This window comes from Bos mutus, chromosome 12 (genome assembly GCF_027580195.1).
Source record: "Bos mutus isolate GX-2022 chromosome 12, NWIPB_WYAK_1.1, whole genome shotgun sequence".
NCBI lineage: Eukaryota > Metazoa > Chordata > Mammalia > Artiodactyla > Bovidae > Bos > Bos mutus.
The window spans coordinates 11662097-11682620 of record NC_091628.1 but is presented as its reverse complement, the minus strand read 5'-3'; the positions used below and the strand labels follow the sequence as shown (position 1 = coordinate 11682620).

General features: G+C 44.7%; 1 protein-coding gene across 1 annotated transcript in view; it reads left to right on the top strand.

Annotated features, from left to right (window-relative positions):
* VWA8 (von Willebrand factor A domain containing 8) overlaps nt 1–20524 on the top strand; it is a 384198-nt gene that overhangs the window by 339812 nt on the left and 23862 nt on the right. Inside the window, exons 40-42 of the mRNA XM_070380245.1 lie at nt 496–604; nt 16260–16385; nt 18876–19034. Coding sequence (XP_070236346.1) covers nt 496–604; nt 16260–16385; nt 18876–19034 — 394 coding nt within the window. The remainder of the gene's footprint in view (nt 1–495; nt 605–16259; nt 16386–18875; nt 19035–20524) is intronic.

Here is a 20524-nt window from a genome sequence, read left to right as displayed (position 1 = left end):
GACTGTATAGTCCATGGGGTTGCAAAGGGTCGGACACGACTGAGCGACTTTCACTTTTACTTTCATCAGTAGCGTACAGGCTTCCCTGGTGGCTCAGCAGTAAAGAATCTGCCTGCCAATGCAGGAGATGCGGATTTGATCCCTGGGTTGAGAAGAGAAGGAAATGGCAACCCACTCCAATATTCTTACCTGGGAAATCCCTTGGACAGGAGCCTGGTGGGCAGGCTCTAGTTCACGGGAATCAGACAGGACTTAGCGACTAAGCAACCACAGCAGGCAGTAGTCTGCATGTATCAATCCCAGCCTCCCAGTTTCTCCCATCCCACCACCTTCCCCCTTGTTGTCCATGCATTTGTTCTCTCTGACTTCTTGCTTTTTCTCCTCAAAGGCAAACTGAGTTACTAAGAAGTTGGCTATTTCTAGCAGTAGGTGACTCAGTAAAAGACCCACGGATACTTGCTCTCAGCTGTTGTCTTTTTCACCCTCCAATTTTAGGCTAAAGGAGATCCAAATGAGTGAATATGATGCTGCCACCTATGAAAGGTTTTCAGGGGCTGTTCGACGACAGGTGCACTCCCTCCGAATTATCCTGGATAATTTACAGGTAATCAACATGAACGAACCAAGAAAATAATCTGGTCACCCAATTAGACCCACCCCAGAACCACTGGAGAAATTTATCTGTATCCTAGCCAGACGGTCAGAAAAAATTAACTAATGCCAAAATGTCTGCATAAAACCTGTGGGTCACTCTCTGGCCGTCTTAGTTGAATTTTCGTAAAAATATTTGACCTCAGCTTTCCTCCTGTCCAGAAAGCAGTAGTTTGACTGGTGACTTCAAAAGCATCAGACTTCCTGATTTCCCTTATCTAGACCTATGAGCACCTCACCTCATAGAACAATGGAACACTGAATGATTGAATTCTCTTCCACTTAACAAATGCTCACTTCCCTGGGCATTGAGGGCAGCTTCTGAGGGGCTCTGAGCTCCCGGGCCAGGCAGTAGGTGAGTCAGAGCCAAAAGGAGGGATTCCTGGGAGATGAGGATGATGCCAAATGGTGCTGGCACCTAACTGAAGAGGGGGTATAGTCACGTCCGTTCGTTCATTTCTTAAGTTATTGATGGGACAGAAAAATAAAATGCAGCCCTTGCTGTCAAAGAAGAAACTTAAAGAAGACAAGCAAACGGTTTCCTAAGTTCTGTAGAGAACATGCATGCTTCTGGCGGGGCGAGTGAGAATCAGCTTTATGGAAGATGAAATGCTTGAGTTCACTCCTGAAAGATCCTGAGGACTCTTCCAGCTGGTTGAGGAGTCAGGACATTTCTGACACGGGACGCGGCACGTACGAGTGCACTGAGGCCTGGGGGATCACAGTGAGCTCAGAGAGGAGCACGTAATTCAGTGTGGCTGAGAAGACGGTGTGTGTGGTGGGAGACGATGGCAAGGGAGCAGGCGGGCCACGTTGTGAGGACCAGATGGTGATCTGGCCCTGGATGACATGAGAGCATAGCAGCACTGGGTTTTACCCTGTGGACCAAAGGGCCACTGGGAGATTCACAGTTCTAGGAAGAAATACAAGAATATGTTTTTAACTGAAGGAATCAGAATTCCCTTCTGATTAATGTGTTGACTGGTATTCATTGGGCACCATGCTATAGCTACGTTTACAGACATTGTTGCATTTAATTTCACATCAGTCCTTTAAGATAAATGTTATGTTTACAAGACCAGTCAAAGGAAGAAAAGTCAGATCCACTAAGGTGACTTCTTAAAATATTTTCAAGTGTTTCCCTTAGGGAATTTTTGTTTTTAATCCACCAAGGTGTTAAATGGGCTTTCTGGTCCTCAGTTTGGAACCCTAGGGGCAGTTGAAAATAGCTACTGGCCAAAGACAGACAGGGCCTGCTGTGGCATATGGATCTGTAGTTTGCAACCAGAGCAAGGAGACCTGGGTTTGGTCCCCTTTGGGGCATCTCCTGCCAGTCCCACCTGGTTCTGATTGACTCATACCATGCAACTGTCTTGGGGTTATTGTGGAATCCCAGTAACCAGGGGTGTTTCCTTGGTGAACAGCACAAAGTCTGGCCAGGAACTAGCAAATCATCCTTTGGGATAACCTTACAAAATACAGCTTGAAGCCCACGCATCGATTCCAGGAGGCTGGACCGATATCTGAGCAAAGGGAATGTCTTGCTCCAAGTTAATGCCTCTTCCACATGTCCCTCTGTTGCGCAATGGGTCCCTCTTCTCAATTAAGACATCTTTCACCAGTGACCTCCTCTTGCTTCTTGACTGGTTTCCTCATGGGATATCATAGCATCCTGGTGATTGAACCTTTTACGAATCAATAGCAAGATTTCCTTGTTAGAATAGTAGAATCTGTAATAACTCCAGTTATACTCAGTTCAGAATCTGAATCTCTGATTCCAGCTTTCCCTAACAAAAGAAAATATCCTTTTCTACAAAAAGCCACTGAGTTTAATCCTGTCTTCTCTCTAGTGTTTTTTTCCTAATCAACCATCTGTAATTTCATTCTCTGCTGCTGCTGCTGCTGCTGCTGCTGCTAAGTCACTTCAGTCGTGTCCAACTCTGTGTGACCCCAGAGACGGCAGCCCATCAGGCTCCCCCGTCCCTGGGATTCTCCAGGCAAGAACACTGGAGTGGGTTGCCATTTCCTTCTCCAATGCATGAAAGTGAAAAGTGAAAGTGAAGTCGCTCAGTCATGTCTGACTCTTAGCAACCCCATGAACTGCAGCCCACCAGGCTCCTCCGTCCATGGGATTTTCCAAGCAAGAGTACTGGAGTGGGGTGCCATTGCCTTCTCCGAATTTCATTCTCAGGCCCAACTAAATTAGCCTTTCTCTGGTTTGTTTTGTCTGGCATGATATCTCTGTGGACCAACAGTTATCTTCTTTATTTTTCCTTCAGTGGTTCAAAATGGGCATGTTGTTCAGACAAATAGTGTTTTTGAACACTGATGTGCGCTGTGCTTGGCACTGAGGGCACAAAGATTCATAAGATATTATCTCCATACTCAACAAAGGTATTAGCCTGGAGGCGTGGGGGAAGACACCCGCACAGATCATTTCTGTTTAATATGTAAGTGTCTGGGGAGAGCAAGGAAGACAATGCAGTGGATGCCCAGAGGAGGAAGATTCAAGGATAAATTTCATATTTTATTTATCTATGTAATTTTTGGCTCTGCTGGGTCTTTCTCTAGTTGCGGTGAGTGGGAGCTACTTTAGTTCTGGTGCTCAGGCTTGTCACTGCAGTGGCTTCTCTTGTTGCGGAGCATGGGCTCTAGGGTCCTTGGGCTCAGTAGTTGTGGCACACGGGCTTAGTTGCCCTGAAGCATGGGGGATCTTCTCAGACCAGGGATAGAACCTGGGTCATCTGCACTGGCAGATGGCTTCTTAACCAGTGGACCATGAGGGACACCTTCAGGATAGATTTTGAAGGAAAGGATCCGTGACCCGAGTCTTTAAGGACAGACGAGTATTTACCAGACAGACCAGGGTGAAAACAATGCCCAGGGGAAGGCACAGCATAGAGAAAGGGCTGATACTGTGTGAGCCCAGGTGTGAGCTGGGGGCCAGCCACGGGCAGGGTACCACTCAGTGTGACATGCAGAAGGCTTTGAGGCTGGGAGGCGAGTCGCTGCCTGGTCAGGAACTTTATTCAGAGCCCCCACTTTGCGGTAGGCAAAGAATGGAAAGCATTTCCCCATTCACTTTATTTAATCTATAATAGCTGTGTTTCACCCAGGGGACTGAATATCTATTTTGCATAATGGTTCTTGACCTCAACAGCCAACCTGGTGAAGAAGATGCATGTAGCTGTAAGAGAAGACACAATTGGTAAAGGTTCAGAAAGTTCTTAACTAAGTGCTGTGGTTCTGAGGACAGCTGTGTGAGCAACTTCTAGGCTGGGCGGTTAAGGAAGGACTCACAGAGGAAGGGTCATTTGAGCTGGACCGTGAAGGATGAGTATGGTTTCAACTGGCAACTCTTCTAAGGATGCTGTTGGAAAGATGGTTTTGACCAGAGCTTCTCAAACTTTCTGTGGAGAGGGACCAGGTTTTGTTTTTTAATCAATTGATCACAAAGGAATACTTTTTTTTTTTTAAGACCAGTCCTTCACACACATTAATTGGGAAAATAATACCTTTATGTTCGTGTTTCTCTAACATCCTAGTAACCAGTTTAGTGGATCCTAAGGAAGCTACAGTCCATGGGGTCACAACGAGTCAGACACTACTGAAGTGACTTAGAATGCACGCAAAGAAGCTTATTTCTGCAGTAGCCCAGTTGATTGTTTCCAGTAACTCCTCACAAAGGCTACCTTGTTCTTCAATCCTCTTTTCCTGTTAACAGATTAATACTTTATATAACAGAAATGAATTACTGAAAAAATGATATAAAAAACCAGCATACAAAATCCAAGCCCATATTACTAAATATTAGGTTCAACAAATCTAAAATTACTTTGTCAAATTGTCATATAAATTTCTAAATGATTACTATCAATTCACATGACCTATTTTATCACAGACCAGTAACAAATGTTCACACACCAAAGGCAGTCTGGGTAGCTCTGGTCAAGACAGGAGGAACCAACGAGAAGACAAAGACTTTAACACAAGGATGTTTGGAGAATGGCAAACTCCAGCATGACTAGAGTTCAGAGCTTCGGGGTGGGCCTGTGTGTAGGGGGTGGTGGAGCGAAAACTGGAAAGAAGGTGAATCCATGCTGACTACCTTTTGTAGTCAGTGAGGATTGTGGAAGCGACTGAGAAAGGGAGTGGTGTGGTTTTATCTTCTGTACGTAGTTTCAGGGACTTCCCTGGTGGTCTAATGGCTAAGACTCCATGCTCCCAATGCAGGGGACCCAGGTTCGATTCCTGGTTGGGGAACTAGCTCCCACAAGCCTCAACTAAAGATTCCATACGTCACATCTAAGACAGGGCACAGCCAAATAAATAAATAATATTTTCCTAAAAAGGGAAGTTTTATAATCATTTAAGTCCTGTGCTCATGCTCAGCCGTGTCTGACTCTTACGGACCCTATGGACTGTAGCCCAACAGGCTTCTCTGTCCATGGGATTCTCCAGGCAAGAATACTGGGATGGGTTGCCATTTCCTCCTCCAGGGGATCTTCCCAACCCAGGGATCTAACCGAATCACCTGCATCTCCTACACTGGCAGGTAGATTCTTTACCACTGAGCCACCTGGGAAGCCCATGAAGGGATATGATCATAGCATCACTTCAGTTATTCAGGTGGGAAGTGATAGGCACCCAAACCAGGGTAATTGAAATGAAGAGGAAAGGATGGGACAGTAGAGAGGTAGGACCGCAGAGAGTTCCTGATGGAACGTGGGGAGAGGGGCATGGTGAGGTTTTTGAGCCCTTGGGGACAGAAACAAGGAAGACGTGAGAAGGAGAGGCTTGTGGAGAAAGCAGATGTTTGCTCTGGCTGTTCTGATGCTTTCGCACTACTGGGACATCCATGGAGAAACGTCAAGCATGATACTTGAAGATTTTAAGTTATGACTCAAGTTCAACAGCAAGATTAGGACCAGACAGGCTTGCATATCTATACAGATATCTCTGTGCTTTTATGGTCATCTGTGCAGAAGAACAGCCTAAGCCAAGAGGAAAGACGTGTAGACAAAGGTGACAGCAGAGAGCAAAGAGTTGCTGGGCTGGTGGGGGTTGGCGGGGTGGGGGACGGGGGGAGTGCGGCAGGGAGAAGTGGAGGCAGTCCTGTCAAGGAACATCTGCATTTCCAGAGAGAGCAGTAAAATGCTAACTACTGCTTCTTAGCACACGAGGCATCGTCACGAGGCATCAGTCACCAAGTCGTGTCTGACTCTGTGACACCGTGGATGGCAGCACGCCAGGCTGCAGTGGCCTCTCCATGGCCATAAGAGGACAGCTTAACTGAGCACCACTGAGAAATACAGTCCTGACTTCCAGGCTCTATGAGCAAAGGCATCGAACTCAGTCTTTGACAGGTGACCATTAGAAGGATTGAAAAACTAAGAGGTTGTAAACTGAAAAACCCATGTAATAGGGAAGAGTGCTAATGACATACGAGAAGCTTTGAAGAGTTTTTGCTAAATTTAATGTAATGTAACCCCTATGAAAAATAGTACCAAGGACAATTCAGACTCCTAAGAAACAGCAGTACTAGCAAGTGAGTCTGAGACCACAAATCACATTAACATCTCTTACTTGGAGAGATGGGGAGGAGGAGAAGAGAGACCCCGAGAGCTGGTGAGAAGGCTCTGTATGTTAGCTCTCTGCTCTGTTTTTATTGACCAGCTTCCTTAGGGTTTTTACCTCTATAGTATGGAATAATAAAGTTTTCCATTCACATTAGTAATTAGACTTAAGACTGGCTTGAGTCTGTTCTTCCTACTTTTAATGTAGATTTCCACTTTGGCATTGCATTTTCCATTTTCTTAGAAGGTCAGGACGATCTCTTGACCTCCACGTTGTCACTACAAGTAGCCGTGTCTGACAGCAGCAGTGCTGGGAGCAGTGGGGGTGGGAGGGCTGGGTTTTACACGGTGGCAGAGAGCGATAAGCAGAAAGCTGGAAAGGCAATAACCCTGGGAAAGGGGCCAGAGCAGCCCCAACTTATCCTCGGCTTGAAGACGAGATCAAAGGCTAAATGGCCCCACAGCAATGGTTTTTCCAAACAAAATAAGAAATGATGTGGAGATGAAGCTCTCATGCTGTGACTGTCCACAGTTCCAACTCCTTTCCTGCTGAGCTCTTGAGCTAGTGGTAAAGCTTTGCTTCGACTGCTAATACTAGTCTAAAATCTTCAAGGAGACTTCTAATAATAACAAAGTGGAGAGTCTATCCAACCTGTTGTCGAACAGTTTCGAACAGCCGTCTCATCATCCAAGAATAAGAGCACAAAAAAAATTAAATAAGATGAGATGTATGAAATTATTCTTCAGTGAGGTAGAATAATAAGTAATAAGCTATAGAAGAAGAAGATGTCAACAGGCTAGAATATTTTCTTCAGAAAACAAAGATTTTTAGAAAACATCTGTTCTGTGTTCTCACAATTCAAAGAAACCTGAAGTATGTGAAATGAGACATCTTAAAAGGATCTGGCCAAGAGGCAAGCAGGAATAATAAGGGAATTGAATGCCATAAGGAAGGACTCGAAGAAAATGAAAAACGCAATGCCAAGGTTGAAATCTACATTAAAAGGAGGAAGAACAGACTCAATCCAGTCTGAAGTCTAATTACTAATGTGAATGGAAAACTTGAATTGTTATTCCATACTGTAGAGGTAGAAACCCTAAGAAAGCCGGTCAATAAAAACAGAGCAGAGTGCTAACACATGGAGCCATAAGCCTTCCCAACAAGGAGAACAGTACTTAGCTAATGGTAAGTGCCCAGTAAATATATACTGAATAAGCCAGCAATATTCCCAAGGAGGCCACCAAAAATCACACATAAGCAATAATTCAAGTAATAGTAAAAACGTGCTGAGCTGAAGACAGGCCTAAGTCAATGGATCAAAAGAACTTTGCTGAGTACCAGGCAAAGTTAATGAAAAGAGATAAACACCTCACTACAGCCTCATGGAATGTAACACTTCAAAAACAAAGAAAATATAAAAGCAAACAGGAGAAAAACTAAGCTGTCATCCAAGAAAGAAAAATTCATCTTACCTGTATTGAACACCAGAAGATTGTGAAGAACGTCTGCAGGATCTGAGGGGAGAAAAGTTGTGACCCAAGAATTCTCTACTCAGCCAAAGTGCAAAACTGACAGAAAGACATTTTCAGATAGTCAGAGGCTTTAAAAATATATGTCACTTAAGTATCTGTTTTAGAAATAATTTTGAATTCAATGTGTATGGACAGGGAGGCCTGGTGTGCTGTGATTCATGGGGTCGCAAAGAGTCGGACACACAGACTGAGCGACTGATCTGATCTGATCTGACACATTATATATATAATTTGATTCCTTTCTATATATGTCAGTATTCTAGCCAGTTAAGAAAGGAATCAAATTCCTTGAGGATGGGAAACTTGGGACTTCCCTAGAGGTCCAGTGGCTAAGAGTCCATGCTCCCAATGCACGGGGCCCAGGTTCGATCCCTGGTCAGGCAACTAGATCCCATATATTGCACTAAGACTGGGTGTAGCCAAATAAATAAATACTTAAAAAAAAAAAAAAAAAGAATGGGAATTCTGTGGTATTAAAGGGACAGCAATGAGCATTAGAAGCAGTTGAACACAGAATCAGGTCTAAACAATTGTGGGGAAATATGTTGAAAAGAAAGTTTAAATATCAAGAATAATGCTTTCTAAAGGTACACAATATAAAAATAGTTTAAAAATATTAAATAGGGCCTGAATCCCCATATTATCTCAAAAGTTAAAACTCCAGAAGTTGGCATAAATAGAAGGAAGCAAAAAGTATGATAATGCATGTGACAAAGAGAAACAAATGCTTTCATTCCTAGATTAGAGAAATTGGAGGTAAGTCAAGCTTTTTAAGAGTTTAATCATGCTGGTATTTTTTAGATATATTTCTTGCAAATCACATGTTTTGATGAATACCCCTGGTTATTTTATGGAGAGGGGATTTTCAGGGGGCCAGGGCGGGGCGGGGAGCGAGTAGGATGCTGTTGAAGTGCTCCAGGTGGGCGGAGGTGGCCGCTGACCTAGGGCTGACGTGGGCGTGGTACGAAATAGGCAGATGCCACCGAAGCTGAGAGGCTGTGCCAGTGGTCTAGGTGTGAGACTTGAGGGAGAGAGAAGCCAGAGACGATTCCCAGATATGTGCCCTGAACAGCTGAAAGAACGGGTTGCCCGTTGCCTCTTGTCGAGAGAACTTGGGGAGAGTGGAGGATGGGCTCTGGGGCCAGTTTTGAACTATTGAGTTTAAGCTGCCTGTTATACATGCTCACAGATACATGCAGCTCCCTGCTCCTTTGAAGTAAAAAATTTTTAATTCTTGAAGGAGAGACGTGAAATTGCTCATAACAACTCATTGTAAAATGGCAGTATGTTGTCACCCAGCTAATAGTTCAGTTCCTTGTCACCATCGGAGAGTACACACTCTTCTAACAAGAACCACCTTTGTTAAGTACATGAATCACTAGTGTTTGGTTTTGTTTTTCCCTGGTAATGAGATGTTACTTCAAGAAACAGGAAATTCCCTAAAATAGAGGTCCGTATCTGCTCTTTTTTGCAATACCATTTCACCATTTAGAGCAACTGGCAACCTAACAGGTATTTAATAGCTATTTATATTATGTCAAAATATCAAGAATTGTAAAGAAAAATTTTTTATTGTTTCCATTGATTTATAATTTGTTGTTTTACAAATACTATACAAAAGTTTACCTTAATTCAGCATCCTTTTTGTTTGAATGGTACGAATCAATAGCAAAAAAGTATATGTTAGTCAAACATGGAGAAATGTTTAAATAACAGAAGCTAATGTTTAATAAAAAAAAATCACTACTCCCAGGTATCCTCAATATCCATTTATATCTATTTCTTCACCCAACAAGTACTTAGTGATGGTCATCTATACGTTTTACTCTGTAGAATGGATGTGCTTTCTACAAAGCCACTTAAACCTTTCTAATCTTTTCATTAATTCTAAAGGAATAGTAGAAGATTGACTTGCTTGTAGAGTTTATAGATAAAGGAAGTCTTTGGGCTTCCCTGTTGGCTCACCGGTAAAGAATCCACCTGCCAGTGTAGGAGGCATGGGTTCCATACCAGATCCAGGAAGATCCCACATAACCACGGAGCAACCAAGCCCGCTCAAAAGAATCCACCTGCCAGTGTAGGAGGCATGGGTTCCATACCAGATCCAGGAAGATCCCACATAACCACGGAGCAACCAAGCCCGTGCACCGCAGCTACTGAGACTGTGCTCTAGAGCCTGGGAGCCACAGCTACTGAAGCCGTCGCCCCTAGAGCCGGTGTTCCCCAACAAGAGGAGCCGCCGCAACGAGAAGCCAGTGCACCACTGAAGCCATCGCCCCAGAGCCAGTGCTCCCCAACAAGAGGAGCCACCGCAACGAGAAGCCTGTGCACCACTGAAGCCCTCACCTCAAGAGCCGGTGCTCCCCAACAAGAGGAGCCACCGCAACGAGAAGCCTGTGCACCACTGAAGCCGTCACCTCAAGAACCGGTGCTCCCCAACAAGAGGAGCCCCTGCAATGAGAAGTCCCACAAGCGGAGGGTAGCCTCTGCTCACCCACAAGTAGAGAAAAGCCTGTGTGACAGTGAAGACGCAGCCCAGCCACAAATAAATAAATCAAATAATTATAACGACAACTCTCTCAAAGAAAGTAAAAGAAGTCTTGCTTAACCATAACCCAAATAAGTGAAGATTTAAGATGAGTCAGAATACTTTCAGTGCTGAAGTCACAAGACCCAGTGTCACAAACCGCAAGATAATTGGTTTTTGTCAAATTTATTCCTCCTGGTGTCCTCACTGCCATAGATGTGTGGTGTGTGTGTGAGTCTGTGTGTGCTTTCTGGTTAACCAAATTATTTCCCAGAAAATGAAATTAACCAGAATACGTCATCCTCTGAGCACTCTAACTGTTCTTTACATGAAAGTAATGAAACTATATTTCTGTTTTAGAAAGTCTGTAATGTAGACTTTTTACTAGTGAAACCTATCTTTATATATAATGAATTCTCATTAGTATGAATTTATGACATAATACAAAACAAACGGGCATATTTACAAGAATACTTTTCTTCATGCAATAGAAATATCAATAAAGAACATGTCTTGGCTCTTTGTTATAAATAAAATTACATGTTTAAATACAGTAGGAACTTACTATTTAAAGAAGCATTTTAATAAATCCCATAAAATACACAGACCAAAATAATCAATATTTCTATTCCAGCCCTCAGTAGAGTTTTGAAGAGCCTCCCCGCCTCCAGCACATTGGCTTCAAGAACACCCATCCTGACATGCCTCTTCCTGTTTTGAGTTTCCAAGTACTGGTGGGCTGGCTGGATGATAGATAATAAATTATCCGTCCATATTTATCTGCAAGCTATATACTTGAATGAATAGTGCTATTATATAAAAATGTCTTTGTGTCCATCGTTCTGGAGCAAAAGCCTAGCACATTCTTTCACTTCTCAAAAACAAAAAGTACTGGTTCTTGTTTCTAAAAATATCTGTGACAGGCAGAATCAAAAATAATTCATTTATCCACAAATAAAAATTTAAAGAAGAGAATAGATGCCCACCAACATGGCTAAAATTAAAAGAAAAAAGAAACTGTCAATATCAAGTTTTGGTGAGGATACAAACAAAGGAAGCCCTCATACACTGATCCTGGGAAATGTAAATTGGAAAAACCACTTTGGAAACCTATTTCATGGCATCTCCTAAACCTGAGTGTATCCAGCATATCCACCCAACTGAAATACACCTGTACCTGCTGCAAAAGACATGGTCAAGGATACTCATGGCGACATTACTCATCATAGCCCCAAGCTGGAAGTAACACAGTCATGGCACCCCACTCCAATACTTTTGCCTGGAAACTCCCATGGATGGAGGAGCCTGGTGGGCTGCAATCAATGGGGTCGCTAGGAGTCGGGCACGACTGAGCAACTTCACTTTCACTTTTCACTTTCATGCATTGGAGAAGGAAATGGCAACCACTCCAGTGTTGTTGCCTGGAGAATCCCAGGGACGGGGGAGCCTAGTGGGCTGCCGTTTATGGGGTCACACAGAGTCGGACATGACTTAGCAGCAGCAGCAGCAGATGAGACATCAGTTGTGACGTATGGTCAAAAGTCACACGATTGGACATTGTTATGGCGGAGACAGAGAATCAAGAGCTGCTGGGCACAACAGTGTCAGTGCCTCTCCTGGGAACGATGTTGAACCAAAGAAGCCAGACACAGATGAGTACATACTTTACGATCCCACTTTATGAAATGCAAAAACACACAAACCTAATCTGTGATGCTAGAAGTCAGGCAGGTGGTGGGCAGGGGTCCTTGGCAGGGCCTGGCTTAAGTCCAAGAGAGACTCCAGGAGGCCGGAAGGGTATGGGGGTTACAAGATGTGTTTGCTTTTAAAGTTCACTGCCTCTGCACTTGAGATTTGTACACTTTATTATGAGTATATTATACTTGAATTTTAAAAGCTGACCCAAAAAAGTGGGTGGCAGATTTACTAGAAAAAGCATATCCCTTCCTTCACTCTCACCCCAAATTTTATTAAGTCTTTTTCTTTTATTGGTATACAGAATGGGAACAAAGCCTTCAAACTAGAGAGGACGTTAAAAGATGATAGCTGTACACAGGAGAAGAAGCAAACCAGCATAAGAAAGTAAAGACCCCAGATCTCCAGGTTCTTCCATGATGGACAGTCTAGAGACAGCAGACAAACATGATATTATAAGGGAAAAATAAGTATTTTGTAATTTGATAACCCCCTTACTAAGGGCAATAATAGATCCCCTAGAAAGGACCACCTTTTATTATAATGTTTACTAATTATTAGCATTGTTGTTGTTGTTGTTCAGTGGCTAAGTTGTGTCCGACTCTCTGCAACCCGATGAACTATAGCACGCCAGGCTTCCCTGTCCTTCACCGTCAACTTGAGTTTGTGCAAACTCATGTCCATTGAGTCAGTGATGCCAGCCAACCACCTCGTCCTCTGTCGCCCCCTTCTCTCCTTGCCCTCAGTCTTTCCCAGCATCAGGGTCTTTTCCAGTTATTAGCATAGATACCAAAAGAAGAATTTTGCAGTGCTATTGGGCTGGTTGTTTAACACACCTTCACTGGATCATGGTTCTCTTGCTCTTAAGTTAGACCTTTTCCCCAAACTCACACCACCTGTAATTCCCTTCTTGTGCCTTCAGTCTGTTACAGCGGCCTCTGTGCTCTACCACTGATCAGGAATTGATATCAATAACACAGGATTTTGCAAATCTCTGGTAAAGAGTTAACATTTGTGTACTTTATAGTCTTAAGGAGCTACCTCATAATGAAATGACTTTGATAGTTAGCTGGCCAGTGAGATTTCTATCTCACAAGCCTACTAAGGAAAATTGAAGACAAAGTTCTTCTGGTAAATGATAAGTGTACTAGTATACTTTAGGCAAATATAGGAATATCTAAAATAACAAACCATCCTTACTCCAGATAGCTTCATTATAGTGGGATCTTTATAAATATATCTAGAAGACTGTTCTTGTTATTTAGTCACTGCGTTGTCTCTGATTCTTTTGCAATCCCATGGACTGTATCCTCTGTGCATGGGATTTCCCAGGCAAGAATATTCCAGTGGGGTTGCCATCTCCTTCTCCAGAGGACCTCCCCAATCCAGGGATTAAACCCAGGTCTCTTTTATTCTTAGATCTGACTCTGTCGCAACTTAGAGAACAACCAAATGGCTGAGAGCCTTAGATAGCCATTTAGGAGATTTTTGGCATACCACCACCACCCCTCCCCACACCACCCACCAAACTCCAAATAACGGAGGATTCTCATCCGGTTACATACCTGCTGAGTGGTTCTGGATGTCTTCTGCCGCTTTCGAGTGCTGAGAGTGCTGATGTTGCAGCAGAAAAATGAATTTTGGAAAGCAAAGTATGTTTCATGTAACTAATTATCCACCCAAGTCTCTCAAAATGTTTACTATCAATAGCAAACCAGCTTAACATAACTACATTGACGCTAATGTCAAAATAGACATGAAGTGAACTGGTTTCCTAAGGAGTTATTTTCCCAATAACTTGTTGCACTTAGCAGACAGGCAATTCAGCTATTTATATTATTGAAGAATAGATCTACTAGTGGAAAAAAAAAAAAAAACATTGCTTCAAAGTCACTTTTTAGACTTTGATTGGTGCTTGCTACTGCTAAGTCACTTCAGTCGTGTCCGACTCTGTGCGACCCCATAGACGGCAGCCCACCAGGCTCCCCCGTCCCTGGGATTCTCCAGGCAAGAACACTGGAGTGGGTTGCCATTTCCTTCTCCAATGCATGAAAGTGAAAAGTGAAAGTGAAGTCGCTCAGTCATGTCCCACTCTCAGCGACCCCATGGACTGCAGCCTCCTGCAGGCTCCTCCATCCACGGGATTCTCCAGGCAGGAGTACCGGAGTGGGGTGCTATTGCCTTCTCCGTGATTAATGCTTAGAAGCTTACAAATTAGGGACAATTCCCAGTTACTTGAGAAAATATTACTGTAATTATTTTGATATAATTAGGAAGAGGCAAAGAGTAAAAAAAACTAATTGAGAAATCCTCCACTTAATACTAGTGACTTTCATTTCTAATTAAACGTAGACTGTGCTGTGCTTAGTTGCTTATCATGTCCGACTCTGTGACCCCAAGGACTGCAGCCTGTCAGGCTCCTCTGTCCATTTGGATTCTTCAGGCAAGAATACTGGAGTGGGTTGCCGTCCCCTCCTCCAGGGGATCTTCCCAACCCAGGGATCGAACCCAGGTCTCCCACATTGCAGGTGGATTCTTTACCATCTGAGCCACCAGCAAAGCCCAAATGCAGACTGTAATACTTCAAACAGACGGTCACAGACACAGTGTCCCCTCAGTTTGGAGACGGGGCTGCAAAGACACAGAGAATCTCAATAACTGCCCAAAGTGAGACAAAACTAAGATTTTCACATGCTGAATCCAAGTCTGATGCTTTTTCTACCCTGAGCCACTCTTCGTCTTGATAAGTGCATTGCTGAAATGAAAATAGGCCCAGTATAGTAAAGAGTCATCATTATTTTCATAACTAGATTTTTTAAGAGACTTCAGTTTTTTAGAACAATTTTAGATTCCCAGAAAATTAAGCAGAAAGTGCAGAGAATTTCTATCTACCTCCTGCCCCAACACACGCCCTTCCCTATTACCAACATCCACCACCGATGCGGTACATTTGCTACAACTGATGAACCTATACTGACACATTCGCACCCAAAGTCCACAGTTTACATTAGGAATCACTCTGAGTGTTGTACATTCTGTGGGTTTGAATAAATGTATAATGACATGCATCTGCCATTACAGTATCCTCTAGAAGTTTCACTGCCCTAAAGATCCTCTGTGCCTTGCCTTTTCATCTCTCCCTCTCCACCAACCCTTGGCAACCACTGACTTCTTTTACGTTCTCCATAGTTTCGCCCTTTTGCAGAATGTCGTCTTGTTGGAACCATACATGCTATAGCATTTTCAGATGGACTTCTTTCACTTAGTAATATGCAGTTAAGTTACCTCCATATCGTTCCGTGTCTTGACAGCTGATTTGTTTTTAGCACCGAGTAGTATTTCATTGTCTGGGTTCTTAATGTACGTATCAGCTTTGATAAACCTGTGCCTTCATTGGGATATTACGACTCTTTATCACTTAACTGTCATCTTAGTCCACTGGGCATAGTTTTAAGCATTATGTGGAAATATCTTTAGAAAAGTAATTTAGGAGATTTTTGAATGTAGATGATCAGAATGTCAGTACAGTACAAAATGTTTGTGTGCTATGGTTCTCAGCTGTTCCCATTTGTACTCTAAGTCACAGAGAACTTGAACAACAACTTCTTGAAAAGGAAGAATCTGAAGATCACATTTAAGAACCTGAAGACTATGTTTTCTCTGTGCTTGCGGACAATGTTAACAAGTTCAAGCTACTTAATTTGTTAGCTAATAAATTTTCTAGGAGTACCGTGACAGGAAGTCCAGAAGAAATGCACCACCATTACACTCCAGATGTCGCATACTTCTCCAGAGGTTCATTTGCATACCACTATCCTGTTCATATGTGCCGGGAGCTCGTTTTGTCCTTCCATATGTTAAAACACATGTAATGGACAAAATCTACACAAAGGGCATTTCTTTGTCAGCAGAGCCGAAACCAGTCCATTTATGAAGCTGCGCTCGTGCAGAGCCAGCACGTATTGAAAAGATCCCTGGTGTGTTTCCTGTTGCTGTTGTTCAGTTTATTTCGTTGCTCAGTCACGTCCAACTCTTTGGCAGCCCCATGGGCTCCTCTGTCCATGGGATTCTCCAGGCAAGAATACTGCAGTGGGTTGCCATTTCCTTCTCCATGGAATCTCCCCAATCCAGGGATCGAACCCTTGTCTCCTGCATTGACAGGCAGATTCTTTACCACTGAGCCACCAGGGAAGCTCCGTGTTTCCTGTTATTCATGCATAAAATGTATCAGGGACTCTCCAGAACTAAAGTAAGCATTCACATGTGTGTCTTTGTAGGCTAAAGGTAAAGAAAGACAGTGGCTAAGACACCAGGCTACTGGGGAGCTAGATGATGCCAAGATCATTGATGGGCTGACTGGAGAAAAAGCCATCTACAAACGCCGGGGTGAGCTGGAGCCACAGGTAAGCATGGTGCCCTGGGAGCCTCGATCTGTAGTTTGACCTTCTTCACAGGCAGACGCTTCCTGGAGTTGCTGTTTTAGTCGAAAGACTACAAACCCTGAATATGGCCATCAAGGAAAGCATTATATTTTTTTTTTTTAATTAGAAGAAAACATAAATATTACACTGTTTATTATATGAATCAAGATTCCAGCATGAGTCAAGAAATACCAGGCACACTCAAATTGAGCATTTGAGGGAACCTAATAAAAAGACTGTTTACACAAGTAAGGGTGGGGTGTAGGAAGTCCAAAAAGAGACAGTGTGGTCTTCCAACAGCAAGGATCTGCCCTTAGTGTGAAAGGGCGGAGGAGAGGGCACTTACTGGAACCTGGACACGGTGGGTCATGGAGAGGGCTGCCCGCCAAGGGCCGCGGCCGTAAGCAGAAGGAGGACCACCCTCGGGCCGCGGGACAGGGGCAGAGGAAATGAACATGCCACCCCCGGCTCTGGTGTCCCGCCAGTGCCTGCCAGCAGCCGCTGGAAGCCAGAGAGGCCGCTGCCATCTCGCAGACGAGCCCCCAGGACACAGAGCGGTGCCCTAGAGGGGAAACGCAAGTCACTCCGTGTCCCTGAATCCCAGAGGGTGACACAGATGAGAACACTAGAGCCACCTTAGTGGTTTTCTGCTCTTCTGTTCCTTTAAAGATCTGTGTTTATCCTGTGACCAAAGAAATTTTTAGAAAATAAGGATTTCTCCCAGAGTGTAAAGTTTAAGAGTCATAACATTAAAATATTTGCACTAATACAAGAGGCAAAAAATGGCAAGTAGGTGAGTCTCTTAGAGGGCTATGGACTTTGAAAATCCTCGAATAACTGGAATTGCTGAGCAGCCACTGAGACCTGGGGGGTCGGTGGGGTGGAGGGGGCCATGCTGGTATAAGCCAGTGGCCGCTTTCTTCACGGACTCACTGTGGGCCACCACTGTGCTTAAATACATCTGAAAGTGTGGGTCGTCATGGCAGCACGAGGCACTGTAGGCAGTGCCTGACGCAGGCAGACTCAACGAGCTTTTCAGAAGTACACTGAATCTGTCTCCAACCAGTACACTCCAGAACCCACAGCATTTTCTTCAAATGACTAACTTTGCTCATTCGTTTTCATACATGTCACCGAGTGTATGGTAACCGAATAATCTGGAATTTTTCTCCTTTTTCTCTTGTAAGTAAATCTGACAAGCATACTTTTGTTTTTCTTTCTGCACATCGGCAGGCCTGGGTCCAAAACCAAACTGAAACTCCTAAGCGTTTCACATTTTAATTGATGGTTCTTGCTGACCTGTAGTTCGATGCCACGTTCGTGCCTTTAATGCCAGGAAAAGTAAAAAGAAGCAGTAATTCAGTCACTGGAAGGAGTAGAAAACTGAAAGCTTCCTAAAGACAAAAGACAGGAAGAGAGTTTTTCCTTCACTTCTTTGCAAGAGGCCCCTGCCCCTCACATCCCTGATTTTAGGAATCTGACATTTCTTACTGACCATGTGGAAGTGATTTTCAGGTCACCACACAACAGGTAAAATCGCTGTGGGCTGCCAGAATAGCTCCATCTTCCTAGAGAAACTGGTTCTAAAGCTTAATGGGAAAATGACACATTGGGGTTTATATTCTTTCCTGATTATTGTTTTTAAGATGGCATCAGTCTCATTAAGGAAGTCTTACTGGACTAGGTTGGTCCTCCAAAGGACCATATTCCAAAGGAAAATCCTCCCCCGTGTGGCCCCAACTACCAACACAAATCTGAAGCTCCATTTACTGAAATTCTGTAGATCAGCAGTCCCCAACTTTTTGGGCACCGGGGACAGGTTTCATGGAAGACAATTTTTCCACGGACCAAGCAGGGTTGGTGGGGGGGATGGTCTCGGGATGATTCAAACACATTTTGTTTATTGTGCGCTTTATTGATATTTCTATTATTATTACATTGTGATTATATGATGAAATAATTGTTATTGTTCAGTCGCTAAGTCGTGTCTGACTCTTTGCTACACCGTAGACTGCAGCACACCAGGCTTCCCTGTCTTCCACTATCTCCTGGAGTTTGCTTAAGCTCATGTCCATTGAGTCGGTGATACCATCCAACCATCTCATCTTCAGAATGAAATTATTAGGCATTAGATTCTCATAAAGAGTATGCAGCCTAGATTCCTCACATGCGCAGTTCACAGTAGGGTTTGTGCTCCTATGAGAATCTCATGTCGCCGCTGATCTGACATAAGGCAGAGCTTGGGAGGTAATATGATTGACGGGGAGCCTGCTACTCACCTGCTGTGCGACCCGATTCCCAACAGTAGCAACTCATGCCTCCCCACCTGCCAGGACAGCCTTGTGCAGGGCGCAGCCTACAGCTGACCTACCTACCTGGCCGCTGGCATTCTGGGGCTGGCGTGAAACCCCTCAGAACAGCAGCCAGTGATGGTTTCTGGTTCTCAAGGCCTTTCTGTCATCCCTCCCTCAGATGGGCAGCCCCCAACAGAAACCCAAGCGCCTGCGCCTGGTGGTAGACGTGTCGGGCAGCATGTACCGCTTCAACGGGGTGGATGGCCGGCTCGAGCGCTCTATGGAAGCTGTGTGCATGGTCATGGAGGCCTTCGAGAACTATGAGGAGAAGTTTAAGGTAATGGCGTGAACTGTGGAGGGCGAGAGGCACCCCAGACCCCATCTGCCCAGAAGTCGCCCCGAGTCAGGACATGAGGCTGGCTGGGGGGTGCTCACCTGGAGCAGACAGGGTCTTCATCTTCTCATCACCCCATCTGTCAGCACCGAGAAAGGGAGCCTTCTGTTTCATCTGCTCTAATAATCAGAAAATGATAAGACCGTGACCTAAAGACCAGTAGCTACAGAAGAAAGCACTTCCCTTGACAAGTTGTGCGATGTTGTGGTGTTGCCGTTGTTGTTGTTTCGTGTCAGATTCTTTTGGCACCCTCTGGACTAGAGCCCACCAGGCTCCTCTGTCCATGGGATTTCCCAGGCAAGAATACTGAAGCAGGTTGCCATTTCCTTCTCCAGGGGATCTTCCCAACCGAGGGATGGAACCTGCGTCTCCTGCATCGGCAGGCGGATTCTTTACCGCTGAGCCACCCAGGAAGCCGCACATTGGAGTGGGGTGGGGAGGGGCAGAAACAGACAGATAGAAGCACGGCAGGCGTCTCCCCAGGTTTCTCAGGGCCACCATCCCCACCCCAGCACCCCTCACCCACCCATCCATGCCTGCTGCATCACCAACCAGGCCGCCTATCACGGTTCTCAGCGTTGCCTTGCCTTGGCTCACAGGGAGGGTCACACAGCTGACGGCGAAGGTGCTTGCCCTGGGAGAAATGATCGATCCCCTTTCAGTGATATCCCTTTTGTCATCGCTGAGTTTGCTTTGCCTCCTCCTTCAGAGACCTGAGCTCTGCGAAGGGCACCCGTACTCCTGGCTTTGACCAGAGCAAATAACCTGAACACGGTGCTGAGTAATTATTATCAGCAGTTCAGTTGAGAGGAGCAATATATGTGCAGCCATGGGTCACGGGTACTCAGTCTATCCTAAATATTCTCAACCGCATTGGGGATCAAACACGTCCTTCAGAAACAGCCCATCTCCCGTGACTTAGCTTGACATCCCGCCCACACCTGGGATTACTGTGCTGAGCCATGTCCGTGTGTTGTGATGGATACAGCAAGAAGCAGACTGAAACCCGCCGCTTCGTTGACTTTGGGCCCCCTTTCGAGGCTGCGAGGCTCCCAGAGTCCCTTGTGTGAAGCTCTGTGTGAATCCTTTTACGATGAAGGGATAAGCGTCCATGTCCTGCAAACATGAGTGGGATGTGGGCCCTTGCCATGGGGAGCAGCTCTGTCTCCCTGAGGAGCTAGAACTCGCTGCCCCTGGTGACCAGTGAGCACCACGGGGCTGCCCCAGACCCCTCCTGGGTTCAGTTGCCAGGAGTCTCTGTGCCACGATCCGAGCACGGCCAGGCCGGCCCTGTTCTGCCTTATGGCTCCCAGACGAGTGTTCAGCGCTTTCCTCCTTGGCCCTCCCTCCCTTCAAATGAGTTTTTCTTGATTTTGATTTTTTTTTTACTTTTCTGTGTTTTCTTAAAATGTTTTATTGAAGTACAGTTGATT